Source organism: Perissodus microlepis, chromosome 1 (genome assembly GCF_051167445.1).
Source record: "Perissodus microlepis isolate ML-2025 ecotype Zambia chromosome 1, ASM5116744v1, whole genome shotgun sequence".
NCBI lineage: Eukaryota > Metazoa > Chordata > Actinopteri > Cichliformes > Cichlidae > Perissodus > Perissodus microlepis.
Window position 1 is genome coordinate 1,105,999 of NC_140461.1, and position 18,031 is coordinate 1,124,029.

General features: G+C 47.5%; 1 protein-coding gene across 4 annotated transcripts; it reads right to left on the minus strand.

Annotated features, from left to right (window-relative positions):
• Positions 1 to 8,888: 8,888 nt before the first annotated feature.
• ccne1 (cyclin E1) lies at positions 8,889 to 17,427 on the minus strand. 4 transcript variants are annotated; one of them, XM_084925622.1, is made up of 12 exons: positions 16,186 to 17,427; positions 15,860 to 15,910; positions 15,602 to 15,689; positions 15,110 to 15,172; positions 14,838 to 15,004; positions 14,580 to 14,715; positions 14,180 to 14,326; positions 13,995 to 14,090; positions 13,252 to 13,386; positions 13,023 to 13,134; positions 12,780 to 12,937; positions 8,889 to 9,709 (listed from the first exon to the last, which is right to left on the minus strand). In XM_084925622.1, the coding sequence occupies exons 1-12, from the start codon at positions 16,203 to 16,205 to the stop codon at positions 9,539 to 9,541; spliced, it is 1,344 nt and encodes a 447-aa protein (XP_084781748.1). In that variant the 5' UTR covers positions 16,206 to 17,427; the 3' UTR covers positions 8,889 to 9,538. The 4 variants fall into 4 exon arrangements, with proteins under 4 accessions (XP_084781748.1, XP_084781757.1, XP_084781739.1 ...); XM_084925631.1 differs by having other exon boundaries at positions 16,379 to 17,426; XM_084925613.1 differs by having other exon boundaries at positions 15,860 to 17,426.
• Between the last annotated feature and the right edge of the window lie 604 nt (positions 17,428 to 18,031).

The window sequence follows — 18,031 nt, forward strand, 5'->3', positions numbered from 1 at the left end:
AGTGGTCCCTCGCTACAACGCGGTTCACCTTTCACCTCGCTGTTTCGCAGATTTTTTTAGTGCAAGTTTGCATGCTTTTTTTTTTACGTCACATTGTGTCCTGCGTCTTGATCGCTGCAGACGATCTCCTCCGTGACGTCTCTCCTGTACAGTACAGAATCGCTGCATCGATCGCAAGCAGTGTGACTCTGAAGTGCAGTGCTGGATGTCCACGAAACGTTTTGCACCGTCAAAAATAAAATTGGCTACTTGATTTCACCTATCGCTGGTTATTTTTTGAAACAAAACACCCGCGATAAACGAGGGACAGCTGTTTACAGATACTGAGAAATATAAAATTTGAATGCTTTTTCTCTTTTGCTCTGAGGCGCGGGGGAAAAATATCGACAATATCGAACATCATTTACAGATATATTGGGTAAATGCCCAAGACATCTATAGAAATGTAAATCGCCGTTTGATTCATTCATTTGCTTAACTTGTTTTAGACCGTAAACAAGGCGCGAATAGGACACCGGAAACAAAGCTCCCCACAGGAGTTTCCGCACCGGAAGTAGCATATGCTAACGTGCACATAGTCTATCGCGAGACATGGGTTGCTTTTTTTTTCTTTCTCTCTCTCGCTTCACTCTGCAAGCGAGCCTTGTGCTTTGCGCTGGGCAGAGGGTATGGGCTCAAATTGTGGTCAAGTACGAATTTTGACCCTATTTTTCTTCCTTTCATCTGATTGGCCAATGTCATGTCAATCACAAATTTAACAATCCAATCAGAGAACAGATGGGTTTGGCTGTCGGAGGGGTGCTTTTTTGAACTGCAGGTCCTTGAAGGGTAATACAGTTTGAAGCTGGAGGATCTCTATATAAATATCCGATAGCAGTTAGGTCCCCTAACTTTCAGCAGCTGTTGAAAGGATAAAGTTGTGTATATCAGTGGTTAGAAATACCATTATTACTTTAGGATTAGTTTAACACAAAGTCAGGGCTGACCCGGGACCATGGCTGTGAGTCACAGTGCGCAGCATAAAGGTCCTTTCACATCGGACGCAGCATGTGCTGCTAATGCTAACTGCTAACTAAAAGCCAAGGATCCAGAATTTGTTGCTGGCTGCTGGGCTCTGTGGGGTTTTGCAGCAGCTCTACCTGTACTAGATGCACCTGCTCCTTGTCGTTTCTATCTCTGACTTTATGTCCTCTATAAGAGTTTCTGGTTTTTTTGCTAGTTCTTCAAATGTTCAATAAAAACATGTATGCTAATTCATAACGAAGAAAGCTTTTTAAGTATCCCCACCAGTGTTGGTCAAGTTACTTGAAAAAAGTAATCAGTAACTAATTACCGATTACTTCCCCAAAAAAGTAATCCCGTTACTTTACTGATTACTTATTTTCAAAAGTAATTAATTACTTAGTTACTTTTTAAAAACACAATTTACAACCTGAATAGGTGATGAAGTGATAGATCTTTCAGCTCAATTCTACTTTTTCTGCATAATCCATCATACAAAATGTAATCAAATGGAAAAGTCCCTTTTTAAAACTTGTTTTATTAGTTTTAATCTTTTAACTTTATGCATCAAGCAAATATTTAATTATATGCAACATTCTCTGACTGGAAGAAATTTGTTTAATATTTAAACCTATTTTCTGCACATTCCAGCACATAAAATATATTTTTTTTGTGTTTACACTCAGTCTTTCAAATAGATGCAAGTAAAACACAGCAGAAAATAAATAACATCAAAGACTAGCGGTCCTGTTGCTCTATTTTCACCTGTAAAGCAGGAGAAGCGTAGGCGGAGGTTTGCCCTGGTGCAGGTGTGCCGCGGCGGTCAGTTGAAGAATCAGCGAGTTTCTCAGCGCACTCGGTGCTTGCTTGGAAGTTTAGGGGTTTTTTTCGCTGTAAAGAGAAGTTTTCTTCCCACGCACAGCGGACACTAATGTTTTTGTCACTTTTTATGGAATCAAACTCAAAGTAAGGTCAGTACTTCCACGCTTTAAACGCTGCACGCTCATACTCTCTCCTGCATTCGATATATGATCCACTGTTGATCTGCACACAGCTGTTGTCACGAACGTCGCACTTGCTTACGTCACTGTCATGAGACATTCTGGCAAAAAAATCACGGTTTTAGTAACGCAGTAACGCAGCGTTCCTACGGGAAAGTAACGGTAATCTAATTACCGTTTTTGCAATAGTAATCCCTTACTTTACTCGTTACCTGAAAAAAGTAAAGACTGTCATTTCCACAACACTGCCCCCCCCCCCGCCGGAGGTTCGCAGCGCTGTTGAAAAGGTTCAGGAGGTCCCTGTATTAAGCATGTAAACCTGTGACACAAAAATCACAAAACTCAGACCACCACAGACTGTTTTCCTTCGTGGTGAAAGGAAAACGCTGGGCTGGCATGTAAAAGGGCATTTATTCCCTTCAAGGACCTGCAGTTCAAAAAATCACCTCTCCGACAGCCAAACCCATCTGTTCTCTGATTGGATAGTTAAATTTGTGATTGACATGACATTGGCCAATCAGATGAAAGGAAGAAAAACAGGGTCAAAATTCGTACTTGTAACTTCAAACTTGAGTGCAGAGTTTCTCACGTATTTTTTGGCTAAGTCCACACACAAATCTTTTTACACATACAAATCTTTTTTACACACACACAAATTCTTTTTACACATACAAATCCTGATTTACAAGTACAAAATATTTATGACCACAATTTGAGCCCATACAGAGGGGCGGTAGTTACACTCGCAGTAGCACAGGAACAGAGCGGGAGGGAGAGAGAGAGAGAAAGAGCCAGGGACAACAACGCCACATTAGAAAGGTATAGTAATCATCCACAAATATTTTCAGTTGCAGATGATAAAGGATTCAGGATGCAGATTATTCATGCAGGCCCATATGACAGAGAATGTCCATCTTCTTTTTGTTTTCATATTTTAATTTATATTTAATTGTGTTGTGGTTTGCAGTGTTTTGTGTTGTTGCACTTTAAATTTGTTTAAAAGGAAAAAGCTGAAAATTTAAATAGTTAAAAGCTGAAATGTGAATAGTTGGTTTTTGTATTATGTGATTTATTTATTACATTTTATGTGGAGTGAATAAATAAAAGTATATTTACGGTGGCCCCTACAGACAAAGCACATACAAACTTCAAATCACGTAAAAACTCCAAAACACGTACAAAACACAACAGAAGTGCTCCAGGATGCTAGGGCGCAGTGTTGAGCTTTTGTTACCTAGTGGCTACACAAGCCAGGAAGTACCAACGACCGGATTTGGTGTGTGGTAGTAACAGGTAAATTATTTGAATATATATGAGTGCATGTGTATAAATACACAAACAATACACACATGCTTTCAATTGTGTAATTTAAGTGATCTAGTAGCTCTGCTTTGGAAGTTCAGTTAACGCTAGAAATGTGTTTTGGAGTTTGTATGTGTTTTGTCTCTAAGGGGATATATTTATATATAAACATATATAAATAAAACCACTTTTTTTTACATTAATAATTCCTTTTGTGCATAATTTTATATTGTTGTTAATAATAAATTAATTAAAGCAACAAAACAACCTGAAGAGCCGGCTCTCTAAAAAGAGCCGGAAATCCCATCACTATAGACCGTCACAGTCACTCACTTCTGGCCTACCCGGCTTTCGGAGGACCCGCCACAATTAGGCTACGCCCACACGTACCCAGGTATTTTTGAAAACGCAGATTTTTCTATGCGTTTGCACCTTTCGTCCACACGTAAACGGCATTTTCGGTCACTGAAAACGGAGATTTCTATAAACGCCTGCCAGGGTGGATATTTTCGAAAACTCAGTTTTTGCATTTACGTGTGGACGGGAAAAACGCCGAAAACGCAGCGTCAAAGGTGTGCGCCTTTTTTGACATCACACTGTGCGCCACGTTATTGTTTCGGTGAAATGAATTTCTACAATACTGTTACTGTTAATTGTACTCTCTGCAGTGTTTAAATGCTTACATTTACACACAGTTACTGTCCCTCCACACATACGACTCGGTTCTGCTTCTATGCCCCAGCTTTGTTTACTATTTCCCGCCGAGGCTTCTAGACTTCTGATTGGCCAACATTTCTACACGGTTAGGAATATATTGCCACCTGTTGCTTTGGCATGTTCCTAGCAGCGTTTTCCTTCATTTCTGCGTTTACGTGTGGACGGGATTATTTTTCAAAACGAAAACGGAAAATCTCCGTTTTCAAACATACCCGTGTACGTGTGGACGTAGCCTCAGACCACGAAGGCCGGGTCCTCAATTGGATGCAGCCTCTGAATTTGGGCACCCCCGCTGTTTCCGGCCCGACAACAATAACGGTAACATTTGACTTATTTTATAAACACTGTAAAATTCAAGCTTTTTGTATATATATATATGTATATGTATACCACTCCCCCAGCAGCCCTAATTCTGAGGTATCAAGGTTGGCAAGTATGCCTGAAGCGGAATTTGGACTCGAAAAGGCTAATGACATCAGACTTAAAGACAGGATAATCTCACGGTGAGGCCAGTTATGTTTCCTTGGCCAATAAAGGGTCGGATATATTTTAATAACATTTGCTGAAACAGCCGAGAGGATCGAGTCTGCGTCGTTTCGTGGCGTCGTCGGTTGCGGGTCGGATGATGGAGCAGTAATCTTCTATTTTGATTTTGATGATTTTTTTTGTATTGCCATTTTTTTTGAAAACAAAAATTTCTTAAATAAAACTTTCTGTGATTTGTTCTTTTTTATTTAAATGTTTTCAGTTTTGTTTTTAAAGAAAAAAGGAACATAAGTTTATGGAAATAAAATATATATTTTGAGTTTTTCTTTGAATGTTTCAACAAATAATAAACATGTTTTATTTTACATTTCAGTTTGCAGCAAAAATAGTTTCAAAATTTGTTTATGGAAATAAAATGGCTTATAGTTTGTCATTTATTAGAATTAAAACTTTTAAATTTTATGCATCACGTTTTAAAATGTGTATAAAATTAAATGTAAGTGTGTGTAAATGTTTTCAGTTCACATTTTCATTTTTCCACTAAGTTTTAAGAGATAACGAACAACATACAAGACCTAACTTTAACTACACAAACATAAAACATGCAGCCGTTTTTTTTGTTTTTGTTTTTTGAACGTGTGTGTGGAAATAACAAAAATGTGTGTATGTTAATAAGAATACATAAAATTCTGTTTTGTGTTGTTTTTTCCCCCAATTTTAAAATGTTTTCACTTCACATTAGTTTAAGAACAAATTATCTTCTTATCATTTTACAGCAGAAATAAACGTCCTTACGAAAACAGTTTGGTGTCTGTAACGAAAACACTGCGTTACGTCATGGTAGCTACGTCCGTCTTTTATGTACAGTCTGTGGTGCAAGTTTCTGTCTGTGAAGCTGTCTAAATCCAGAGATGTTAAAAATAAAGCCTGGGGCCCAGAACAGGGTCACCAAAGGGTCCAACCAGGCCCAGTGGGTGGCTTTAATGTGTAAGCATTCAAAGCAGGAGGAATGTGGCACTTTTCACTCTATTCTGCATCATTATCGTCTGTATCAGCTGAACCACAGGCTGAACCACAGGTCTGAGTCAGTTTAACTGTCGGACTGAAAGGCATCACACGCTCTGCGCTTATACACAAGTAAGGCAGTTAAGTCCAAGGAGCCGATTTACTCAGCATTCACACGGAGAAACTGAGGCTTATTTTTCTCATCAGTTTTATAAACGCACGGTTTAGTAAATGTGAACATTTTAACATATTTAAGCGTCTTCACACTAAAAGAAGGAGGTGATTTTATCGCAAGGTTATTGGGCGACAGCTCCTAGTGGTCCCGCCCATTTAAGATCATGCTGGAGTCTCTGTCTTAAAGAGAACTTCTGAGGGGCAGCCAATGAGGAGAGAACTGGCGTTAAAACGGCTTTTTCAAAGAGAGGATGAGTTAAAGGGCTGCACTGAGGCGGGACCAGATAAGGAGGGAGGGCAGAACAGGTCACCTTTAATATACACACACAGGTGATGAACACTGAGACACTGAGCTCAACAAGGAAACCCTGCTTCAGTAACAATAACAACATCAGGATTTAAGTCCTGCACAGGTAAACTGTAGTTATCGTGAGTGTCCACCAGAGGGAGGTACAATCCCAGCTAAACCATCAGGAGCCGCTGAGCCTGTCCAGCGCCTCCTCGAGCCCTCAAAGCTTCTGCAGACCCGACAAACTTTAGTGGACTCACTGAGTCTCTGAGCTGAAAGTGTGCGTTACCCAAAGCGGTGCTTGAGAGCGACTGCAGCCGTTCCAGGCGACATGAATGCAATGAATGAAATATTTAAGAGTAAGAGAAGAGAAAGTGAGAGAGCTGCTAACATCAAAGTGTCTGCTAACATACACTGGAGCAAGTTGTTTACATGGGGCGGTGGCACGGCCCTGAGGGAGGTCTGGCCTGGTTCTGACGCCGCTCAGCTCGAGCAAACATCACTTCACACAGGCAGGAAACACCACCCCTCCACCCCCACCAGGAGCCCGGAGGCATCCACCACGCTGCTTCACCAGAAGCCCGACGTGGATCCTGATCCCCCCGATCCGCAGCTGGAGCTGCTTCTTTTTTTCTCCAGCAGATCTCCACGTGAAACTTTAGAAACCGTGTAGAAAGCAAAACTCCAGTCCACCCAAACTGGCTTCACAAACCTATAAATACAAAAACATCGTCTGATTCTGAGCGGCTCGCGGACGCTGGGACTCCAAAGGGAACCTGATAAAGAGTTTGATTAAAACAGCGACAGAGCACTGAGCTATTTTCATGCACCTGTCTATCAGAGCAGTTTTTATTAAGCATGTGATGGGTTTAGATTTTATTATTGTCATTTGTATTAGGAAATATTTAACCATATATGCTTAGAGGTGTATAATCAATTGTGTAGTGATAGGATGTGTGATCTTTAGCAGGCTGCAAAGGCTCGGTGTGCATTCCAGGAATGCACACCTACATCCTGGGAGCATGGGAAGAGGGCGTACCTTGTTTTATTGTTTTACGGTAGGATTAACGTAGCCATGTCAGTTTTAGTCTAAGTGCTTTTTTACATATAGATGAACTGTTGGATTTTCCAGACCAGCAGGTTAAGGGAAGTCGTTTGTGGGGCCACACTCTGACCCCACACACACGCACACACACACAGTATTCTTTGTTCACATGTATACCTATTTAAGATGTTATATGTTAATGACCCTATGCATATTCATGTAACCACAATAAAAGGAGTGCTATGGGGAACCTGGCTGAGAGTCTGACGGAGGTCAAGTGGTGGAACGACACTTGGCTCCAGGCAGGTCTCCCTCATGCATGAGTGACCCAAAGAACTTTGGTGCCTTGTGTCTTGCTGTGTAGCAAGTTGTCCTTAACGTTCCAGCGAATAGGTTTATGCTACAAACCTATCAGCAGGTTTAAACTACAAATCGATCTGAGGTCACCTGTGTGAAGACATGAAACCAGACGAGCAGATCCACAGCTCCTTCGTCATATAATGAGACCAACCAGCGGTCAGGCCTTTTTATCCTCGAGAGGCTGAAACAAACCCACTCTTCACTAAAGGACGATCCTGAAGGAGTGAGCGTGCCTTCCTGTGGGGTCAGGATTAAATGAATTCCTGAGTGGGAAAATTCACAGACGCTCCTGGAAGTCGGAGGTGGTGTTGGTGCAGCAGCTGATCGGTGACGTCACACCGCAGTGAAGCGTTTTTGATTAACGGTCCAAACTGGCGGCTCAGATTTAAGGTGATTGGCTGTAGCTGTTAGCCTCCAGCACTCTGAGCACTGACAGAACAAAATCAAAAACCTTTTAAAATAAAATAAACTTTAACAAAGCAGCGGTTTCAGGAGTGGTCCGGGTCAGGGGGGGGGGGGGGGACCTGGAATGGCAGAAATTTAGACTTGTTAAAGTTTCTGATTGCTTTTAGAAGAACTCGTCAGCCCTCGTCGAGCACATCCATCATCTTTGAGACGTCCACATTGCTCTCCATCCGAGGAGCTCGTGAGCTCAGAGCCTGACAAAGTGAACCCTCGGTCTGATAAAGCTGAGCTACCGTCCTCATCGAGGCTCACAGACCGGACCAGCACGCTCTCTGCTTTAATCTGCCAGTTCACGCGTGTGTTTCCAATCCAGAGTTCAAAGAACAGAACACGAGTTTCTCCACCCAGCTGAGTCAGGTTCAGGTGACTTTACCTGTGCCCGCAGGTGCATTCTGGGAGTCACCCATGAAGATCAGAGTCACGTGTTTGTGTTCTGGAGGGTCTGAGCTTCAAATTAAATCTAAAATCAGCACAACTCACATCAAACTGTCAGCAATGTGAGAGAAACAGAGGTCAGAGATAGTGTCTGTCTCCTGAATCCAAACTGGAAGCTGGTTCCACAGAAGAGGGGCCTGAAAACTGAAGGCTCTGCCTCCCATTCTACTTTTAAATACTCTAGGAACAACAAGTAGGCCTGCAGAGCGAGAGCGAAGTGCTCTAATAGGGTGATATGGTACTACAAGGTCTGTAGTACCATATCCTACCCTCTGCATGTCCTCCTTCACTACATCCATGAACCTCCTCTGAGCTCTTCCTCTCACACCCTCCCCCCTCAGCTGTCCCTCTGATGGACTCATTTCTGATCCCGTCTCACTGCCAGTCAATATCAGAACATCTTCAGTTCAAGCTCTTTTTGTCAGCATCACTATCGTTGTGTTATCCTAACACCTCATCTCCTGTTTGAATGCAGTGAACTCATGTTTGAGTGCCAGAGATGCTCTTAGAGTTCCCGTTTCCTTCCTATCAGCTTAAAGCGTCTGACGGTGTCACAGTGCCACCTAGTGGAGCGCAGCCTGAACTCGTCCATCTCACACTCATCACGTCAAAGAGCTTAAAAACCTTTATTGGAAAACATGTAGCAGCATTTCATTAAAAAACAAACAAAACAAATCATGTAGAGACATTTTTGGGATAAAAAGGTCAAAGTTCAAGACAATCAACATTTAGCTTCTGAAGCCCGGCTGGTTCACCTGTCCATCAAGGTAGCCAAGCTACTGGTCCCCAAGCAGAACATGGCCACACTGTGCCCATTAAAAAGGAAAACACACACACACACACACACACACGCACACACACACAGTTCCCATCATGCTCAGCCCACTTTATAGCAGCACGTAGAGCCAAACACGACCCTAGAAATAGTTTTAATAGATTTAAACACGCACGCTCGCTCGCTCGCACGCTCTAAAGGTCTCCTCAGTTTGGCCTCTGCATAGAAAATAAAGGCGTGGTTGGACTTGATGCGAGCGTTCAGCAGCACCACTAGTAAAAAGCATGAAAACAAAGTCTCCTCTGCTCGCGCTCAGACCGGAGCTTAAGCACGTTCCCATGGCGGTGACGCGTCTCCTCGCTGCGCCCACAGAAGCTCTGAGAAGCTCCCAGAAAGCACAAAATACTGTTTCCCTCCCTGGAATTAAAAATTTAATCTCAGCTGAAACTCAAATCCAACACGCTGGCGTCAGCAGCGCTCTGCTACTGGGGGGGCGGAGACTCCATGCTGGTTCTGATCTTAACCACGGTGGCCTCGCCTCGATCCGGCTCTTCGGTCTTCTCGCTGCTCAGGGGCGGAGTCAGGACGCCCGAGGGGACGGGGCAGCCGCCGTGACACTGCAGCTCCACCTCCTGGTAGGAGTACGCCTTTTCCTGTAACACAGCAGGAACACGCGTGTGAACAAGCACACGTTTGGACGTTTCTCACATTTACTACATCCTGTCCCCATCGACCTGCGGGACACGCCCAGGAGTCTACATAACTCCGCCCTCTACCACCGCGTTATGATGACCGCTCAGTAACCTAACCGCCATGAAGGGGGCGGTCCTCGCTGCAACCCATGTTGGAAAAAACTTAAGACTTAAGTTTTCCTCGGCTCTCAGGAGGAAACGGAAACAATCCAGAATCAGCTGAGCTGAGCAGTTTTCTGGATCCGTCATCGCCGCCACGACGGGGCTGGAAACAGGAAGTGTGAACAGAGCAGTTTCACTCGTTTTGCTTGGAGGGCGTTGCTGCTCAGTTTGACCTGCCATGAGTTCTTCTGCTTCGAGCTCGTTTAACCAGAGGTGGCAGCGCGTTTCACGTTTTCATCATTTTTACGAAATTATTCTGTCTGAATTTCTGCTTCTGCTCTGATATTAACGCTTTGGGGGTCAACGCACACGTGGGCGTGTCCTAATCACATGACCAACGTAAGACGACATGGAGATGCAGTGATCTATAGACAAGTTTTTAAACTTCCCCTGTGGGACTAATAAAGGTATCTTATCTAATCTTATGTCGAGAGGCCACGTAGATCCAGAGATGATAAAAAATGTTTTTTTCTGAATGAAACTGTTACTGCGTTTACAGCAGGAAGAAAGGGTGTGTTTCCTGCTAGCAAGCACACGCCCCTTTCCTATTGGTAGAAAAAATGTACCATGTCGACCAATCAAACAATGATATAGCATCCTGGCATTTGGTTGTTTAGTAAGGGGGGGGGGAGAGCGAGAGAGTTGAGATGTGTGACGTCGAGCGTGTTTGCAGTCTAAAGTCAGCGTGTAGCGTCGTGTAGTCAGCGTGGTCAGCGTGTAGTGTCGTGTAGTCAGCGTGTAGCGTCGTGTAGTCAGCGTAGTCAGCGTGTAGCGTCGTGTAGTCAGCGTGTAGCGTCGTGTAGTCAGCGTGTAGCGTCGTGTAGTCAGCGTAGTCAGCGTGTAGTGTCGTGTAGTCAGCGTAGTCAGCGTGTAACGTCGTGTAGTCAGCGTAGTCAGCGTGTAGCGTCGTGTAGTCAGCGTGTAGCGTCGTGTAGTCAGCGTGTAACGTCGTGTAGTCAGCGTAGTCAGCGTGTAGCGTCGTGTAGTCAGCGTGTAGCGTCGTGTAGTCAGCGTGTAGCGTCGTGTAGTCAGCGTAGTCAGCGTGTAGCGTCGTGTAGTCAGCGTGTAGCGTCGTGTAGTCAGCGTGTAGCGTCGTGTAGTCAGCGTGTAACGTCGTGTAGTCAGCGTGTAACGTCGTGTAGTCAGCGTAGTCAGCGTGTAGCGTCGTGTAGTCAGCGTGTAGCGTCGTGTAGTCAGCGTGTAACGTCGTGTAGTCAGCGTAGTCAGCGTGTAGCGTCGTGTAGTCAGCGTAGTCAGCGTGTAGCGTCGTGTAGTCAGCGTGTAGCGTCGTGTAGTCAGCGTGTAGCGTCGTGTAGTCAGCGTAGTCAGCGTGTAGCGTCGTGTAGTCAGCGTAGTCAGCGTGTAGCGTCGTGTAGTCAGCGTAGTCAGCGTGTAGTCAGCGTGTAGCGTCGTGTAGTCAGCGTAGTCAGCGTGTAACGTCGTGTAGTCAGCGTGTAGCGTCGTGTAGTCAGCGTAGTCAGCGTGTAGCGTCGTGTAGTCAGCGTGTAGCGTCGTGTAGTCAGCGTGTAGCGTCGTGTAGTCAGCGTGTAACGTCGTGTAGTCAGCATGTAACGTCGTGTAGTCAGCGTGTAGCGTCGTGTAGTCAGCGTGTAGCGTCGTGTAGTCAGCGTAGTCAGCGTGTAGCGTCGTGTAGTCAGCGTGTAGCGTCGTGTAGTCAGCGTGTAGCGTCATGGACACGGATGGAGCGGTCCGATGTGCAGCATCGGTCTGACCCTGACTGCTTTTAAAATCACAAAACATGCAACATGTGGCGCAGGTAGTGACCTCAGCACGTCGGAGCAGTACGCGTCACGTGATAGAGCGGCTGCTGTGTGCGGGACCGTCGGTGGTCTGGAGTTCACACAGAGCATCTGGAGCCTCGCTACGTGCTGCCAAACCAGGTGTTGTGCCGAAGTAGGCACCGCCGACAAAACCCCCTCCCCCCACGCCACGAGCACCCACCGGGCAGAGTGGGGATCCAGTTTACTCCGCCTCCCTTGCAGACAGCTAGACGTGAAGTAGTGATGTTTTAGATTTGTGAAAAATGAGTGTTGTTACGTTAGCATTCAGTGTCTATATTTATTGTTCTCACGTCAGACGTGGTTATTTTAACAAACGACTAATTATTATTTTTATCCTCCTGTAACTTTACTGTATAAAGAGCTAAAAGCTCCAAAGTTTCAGGAGGAGTTCATCGTTATAAGAAGTGTTTGTGAACTAAAAATCAAGAATGTGGGATACTGTGTGTCCCCACCCCCGTCACAGCTGCTGCCAAAGAGCCACAGATCACAGTGTAAACGCCGTCCTGACACCTGCAGGTGTCAGGCTGCAGGTGTCAGGCTGCAGGTGTCAGGCTGGGACGTGCTCCTCTGTCTTACAGTGGACAGAAACTATTTTTTGGAGCGGCACAAATAATTTGTGTGACTCTTATTTGATGCAGAACAGCTGATTGTTCTGTAAATACTTTGAAATGGTTATAAACAAATGCTTAGCTGCATTTTTAGGTAAATAGCTGCAAAAAACTTTGTTTGCAAAACTTGTGCATAGTTTTTAAAACTTACAATTTATATTTGCATTTCAAGTTATGAAAATTATTCTTTAAACATGTTTGTGTTTGTTACAGTAAAAAATAAAACTTCTACTGATTTCATGTTTGTCTGATTTCAGATCAGTTGTGTTAATACGGTAAACTGAGACACGTGAGGTTGTCCTGAAAGAACGAAACCAAACAAGGCGAGAAACCGTTTTAAAGGTGAAATAGTCAAAACCAGCCGATTGTACCCCGGAGCGATAAACTTATCAATAAAGTTACAAACCGGTGGCTGTGAGGGGAAATAAACAAACGCACACACACAGCTGTTGGACCTACCAGCCAGGTCACGTAGGGGGCGTGTGTCTGGATGTTGTGCATGTCATCCGCAGAGATTCCCGGGAACGTTTTCATCGGCGAGCTGCCGACCTCTCGCAGCGCCATCGCAAACGGCACCATCCACCTCACGCACTCCTCCACCTCCACCCTCTTCAGAGCTGCACGGACAGAAGGAGGAGGAGGTGAGTCGGGGTGGAGTCACACCAGCGCGGACAAACAGGAAGTGTGGAAAATGATTTTTACCTGACACGTTCTCCACCAGCTCCAGGGACGAGAAGTGAAAGAGCGCCGAAGCAGCGAGAACGCCGTTAGAAAACTCGAGGCAGCGCACGTCCAGCATGCACAGGTCCAACAACTGAAAGCAGACGCACCATCAGAGACATTCGGCGGGAGACAGACGGTCCCACCTCAGCGAGAGACGCTCGTCTCCGAGCACATCGGCACAATTCATTTATGGTAACAGACGGCGTACCTCTGCGATGTGCGTGAAGGTGGCCTGCGGGTATCTGGGGAGGAGGAGCTCGTCCGCGTCCTTCAGGTAAGCCACCTGCATGTAAACATTGAGCCAGGACACGGGAGTCTGTGGGCTCAGGCTCCACTTCAGCTCCTAGAGAGAAGACGAGTCCACGTTAGACACCCAACACTCCCACACTCGCATCTGACGCAGGTTTAAGGGCTGCGATGACAGAATGACATCACTTCCTGTTGACATCATGAAATGATGCGTTCACAGCTTTAGCCGTTTGCTGGTTGTTGAAATAGTTTTGTGAGCTTTAACCTGAGATTCTGTTGTTTCTGGCAAAATACATTTATATTTAAACTTGATTCAGGACTTAAGGAATCGAGATCACTTTATTCAAACTAAAATTGATTTTTTTAAACACAATGAGCATCATTAAACCGCTCAGATGGCTCCGCCCCTTCCTGAGCCTGGTTCTCCTGGAGGTTTCTTCCTGTTTTTCCTTCCCACTGTCACCAGGTGCTGGCTCATAGAGGACCGTCTGGTTCTCTGTAGGTCTTTACCTGACGGTATAAAGCACCTTTGACGCTGCATAAATCAAGCTGAATTAAATGGACCAAAGAGTGAAATTGTCACCGAGTCTTCAGCTGAGAAACCAAAGGAAACCTGATGACGTCACAGAGGCCGTGTCTCACAGGTGAGGACACAGGTGTGCTCAGAGGTCGGTTAAGGCCGAGGCAGGTCGTGCGTTTTACCTTCATGACGATGATCTCCATGCTGAGGATCTCGTCTTCTGTGCAGGCCTCGTCTGTCACGTAGGCAAACTGGTGGACTTTGGGAGGATACATCTCCTGGGAGAGAAACATTTAAAGATGAGAAACGCAGCAGACACGCTGCAACAAAGCACCCGCACGGTACCGAAGAGCTCCGCCCTCCCTACCTCGACTTTGGCGGCAATGAACAGGCAGGTGATGCCGATGAGCTGCAGCGTGGATTTGAGGACGTTCCTCTGGGTGGCCATGAAGCGATCAAAGTAGTCCTGAGCGAGGTGGTACGTCTCCCTGTGCAGCTTATAGACCTCGCTCACCTGACACACACACACACACACACGCACGCACACATGCACACGCACACCTTGAGTACATTAAGGTGACTGCATCTTTACTGTTTATCCACAGATGAATGATTTCATGGTTTCCGGGATGCCGAGCTGCGTCTGCCGTGGATCGTCCACAGTAAAACCTGCAGCCTGAAGCTAAAGGTTAGCGTAAAGCTAAAATCTCACGTATAGACACACCTGAGATCAGGTCGTGCTGCAGGTTCACAGACTCAGTACTGACCTCCATGAGCCAGTCCAGGAGGATGGCCCTCATCTTGGGCTGCAGGTGTGGATGTTTGTCCATCATGTGGACGTCTCTGCTGTAGGACTTGTCCTTCTCCAGCATGTTGTTCCACACGGCGTCCTTACTGGCCCAGCTGACAGACACAGAGTCAAACAGATTGCTGACACGGGACAGGTACAGGTGACAGATTAAAGGAAAACACCCCCGACCACAGATCCTTACGCTGAGGGCTGAGCAGCCATCAGCACCACTCACCAGAGCGCAGGCAGTGGCGCGTGGTGCACGGGTGTCACACATGTGGTGTGGAAGCTGTAATGAGGAAAGCTGGCGTTGACCGGGGGGACGAGCGGGCACTCCTCCTGATCAGGCGTGGAGATCCACCTCTGCGGACTCACGCGATCAGCTGCAGGACTCCAGCCCGGCTGGGAGACAGGAAGAGCTCGGTTAGAGTCGAAGAAGGGTGGAGGAGGAGGAACACACGCCTCCAAGACTGTGGGCGTGGAGTCGCTGCAGGTAATTAGACCCACCTCACACTCGCGCTGCTTCTTCTTCGTCATCTCTGCTACCTCCTCATCCAGATCCGGTAAAACCTGAGGAACAAACAGAAAAGAAGGAACCCTGGAGTTATCGTTCTCATGCTTTTGTTGTTTGGAGGTGCCCCTCCTGTGGACCGCGCTTGGTGTCAGGTGATCAGCCTTCAAACCGTCTTCCTGGCAAAGCTAATAAGTTAGGGCTGGATCAGGTGACCGCTGACCATCCACCTGTCAGCGGCGCCACGGGCTGCAGTTACAAAAAACCTGAGCTTAAAGACGCGCTCTGTGCCTCGTGCTGTTCACCATCTCCCCTCAGATGACGGCCCACTGCTTCTGCCTCAGCTCTCCTCACTGTGGCTCTCTAATATGATGTCCAACATTGTTGGAACCCTCTTTGTGACAAAACACATCAATGACCCACCCCAGCAGAGTGTGTGTGTGTGGGGGGCCCTGCTGGAGCCTCAGCCAGCCTTTCAGGACACTCACAATAGCAACATCTGCCTTCCTCTTCCTCGGTCGGACTGTGGTGTGTTTGGGGGCCTCGGCAGGAGCACTCTTCGCTTCTGTGTCTTCCCTGAAACAAGCAAAGCAAACAGCAGCTGTTAGCGAGCGCTGCCATGTCCACAATCAGCCGAACAAACCCGGGTTAGCACGGGTAAACGCTCACACGGTCCAGAAACAACAGGCTAGTTAGCCCGTGAGGCTAAAGCTCCTGGTGGCTCTTCCTGCGTGGGCCAAACTCACCGTGTTCCTCTCATTATAGTCGGGGCCGTGGAAGCGTCCGTGGGAGCAAACCTGGGGACGACAAACGACTTGAAATTTAGACTTAAACAGCCGTAAAAGTGCGACGTACAGCGGCCCCAACCCCCACTCCGAGCCGCCTTCCTCCCGACAAAGCCCGGCTCAGCCTGGCGCGGAGAGCGGGGCAGCAGGCCGCTTTCAAGTGCCCCCAAAGCCCCCCCACCGGACCTCGGAGACCCGGGAAACTGCCCCGACATCCACGCCACACCGAGCAAGGCTGGTCTGAGGCGGCCACGGAGCTCGGTTAACCGAAAACAGCGATATTTTACCGAGTCCGGCTGCACATCATGGCCGCCTGATGCGGACACGGAGCGGCCAACAAAGAGCCGAACCCCCGGGGGCTGTCTACGTCTGCACCGGAGACCGTGGGGGTTTAACGTGGGAGCCTGGGTCACATTACGCTGCAGGCAATCAAGCCCCAATTCTACTCACGCAAACTTTTAGCCAGCTGCAAAAACTCACCTCAAGTTCCTCCCTTGAAGTTCACCCTGCTCCGCCGAGAGCTCCAAAAGAAGGTTTAACCCCGCAGTGGGTTCCCCTCAGGTCCCCTCAGGTTCTCCAAGTGTGTTCTCCAGGTGTGTGCTTTCTGTCCTCCGGTGCTCTCCTGCTCGCGGTGCCCGGGATTCTGAGCTTAGGCCGGGCTAACTGCTCCGAGCTGGCGCCTCGCAGAGCGCAGATGAGCTCCACGTCAGGAGGCGTAGATTCCAGTTGGCGCTAAATCTCCACCCTCTGCGCCGCTTTACAGCCGCATTGAGCTGCGTCACCTCAGCCGCTCACCTGTGCAGGGCACGCGGCAGGTATGCTGGCTGAACTCTACGCGGATGGTCGCGAGCGTGAAGGAAATGGTGAGTTTTTAGTTTTGCCGGTAAAAATGGGGGCGTGAGTGCCGCGCTGACAGCTGCGAGGGGCGGATCTTCGCAGACCGGAAGCGCTCGGGCACCGCGTGGCTGTGTGTCAGATGTAAACAAAGGCAGAAGCGGCGCAGAAAGACGCGGAAAACGACGCAAAGCGGGCAGAATGACGTAGCAAGTGAGCGAGCGGGTTCCGTGCACGTTACCTTCAGTGTCTGTCACCGGGACCAGGCTGTGATTCAGCGGGAAAATGAAGCGTATCGCCTCCCACATGTCCACTGCGGGCTGCCGTACTCGCCCCGCCTCCGACCGCAACGGAATGACCCGCTCAGCCGCCTCCGGACTCCTCCCCGAGCTCCCAACTTCACCATTAAATCTGATAAAGTGGCGGAAGGAGGCGAACCAACCTTTGACGTCAGCAAATCTGTGGCTGCTGGTCACGTGATCACATGACAGCGTCCTCACACGGTTGTTGCTGCAGGCTGAATATGATCATTCATTAGGTTTTAATAACCAGCTTATACAGGAAATGTAATAACGTCACATCGGTACCATCCTTCCTCCTGCTGCTGAGACATGACCCGTAACAGAGCTCAGCATCTGCATTTACAAACACAGCAGCACAGGTCAGGACAGTGGAGACTTCCACGATGATCCCTGTGAGCTGTGGGAAGCACCGAGGCTTCCTCGTGATTTACAGACAGCTCTGATCACGGGAGGAGAAATGGAGCAGGAGTAATCCTGAAGGAGGAGCCTGAGCAGTGCTGTGGAGGTGAGGAGTAACAGGCAAGATCACCAGTATGAAGCGTGAGGTCGAAGGGTGTCAGTGTGTACGCCCCACAGGGTGGAGGTCAGAGGGGTGGAGGAAGGTACAGAAGGTGTGATCTGAGCGAGAAATGAGACTGTGAGGTGGTGTCAGGGAGGATGTAGCTGGGCAGTATCGGATGGTTGACTGCAGGGTGACTTTGGACATCAAGAAGAGCAAGTGAGTGAAGGAAGGAAGGATGCTGGGAAAGTAAAGCTGAGGGAAACTGCAGGGAGTGTCCTCTGGACAAAGGAAGGAGGACAAGGAGGCTTGGTGTGGACCCAAAGCAATGAACGGTGCACTAGAGAGGTGAAGAAGGCAGGGCGGAGCGGGTGGAGATGAATGTCAGGGGTGATTCGTGACGGAAGGGTAGCAGCACGAGACAAAGGGAAGGTTCAAAGACAGCAGTGAGCTCTGCTGTTTGGAGATGGCAGAGGATGAGCTGAAGATGTTCAGACG

What these genes read in the sequence shown, in the direction of transcription:
- ccne1 (XM_084925613.1), bottom strand. Translation starts at nt 16,113, where the DNA reads ATGTCGGGGCAGTTTCCCGGGTCTCCGAGGTCCGGTGGGGGGGCTTTG. An exon ending in AGAAGCAGCGCGAGTGTGAG is followed by an intron (nt 15,005 to 15,109) that starts GTGGGTCTAATT and finishes CCTGTCTCCCAG; the next exon opens with CCGGGCTGGAGTCCTGCAGC. An exon ending in GCTGGTGGAGAACGTGTCAG is followed by an intron (nt 12,938 to 13,022) that starts GTAAAAATCATT and finishes CTGTCCGTGCAG; the next exon opens with CTCTGAAGAGGGTGGAGGTG.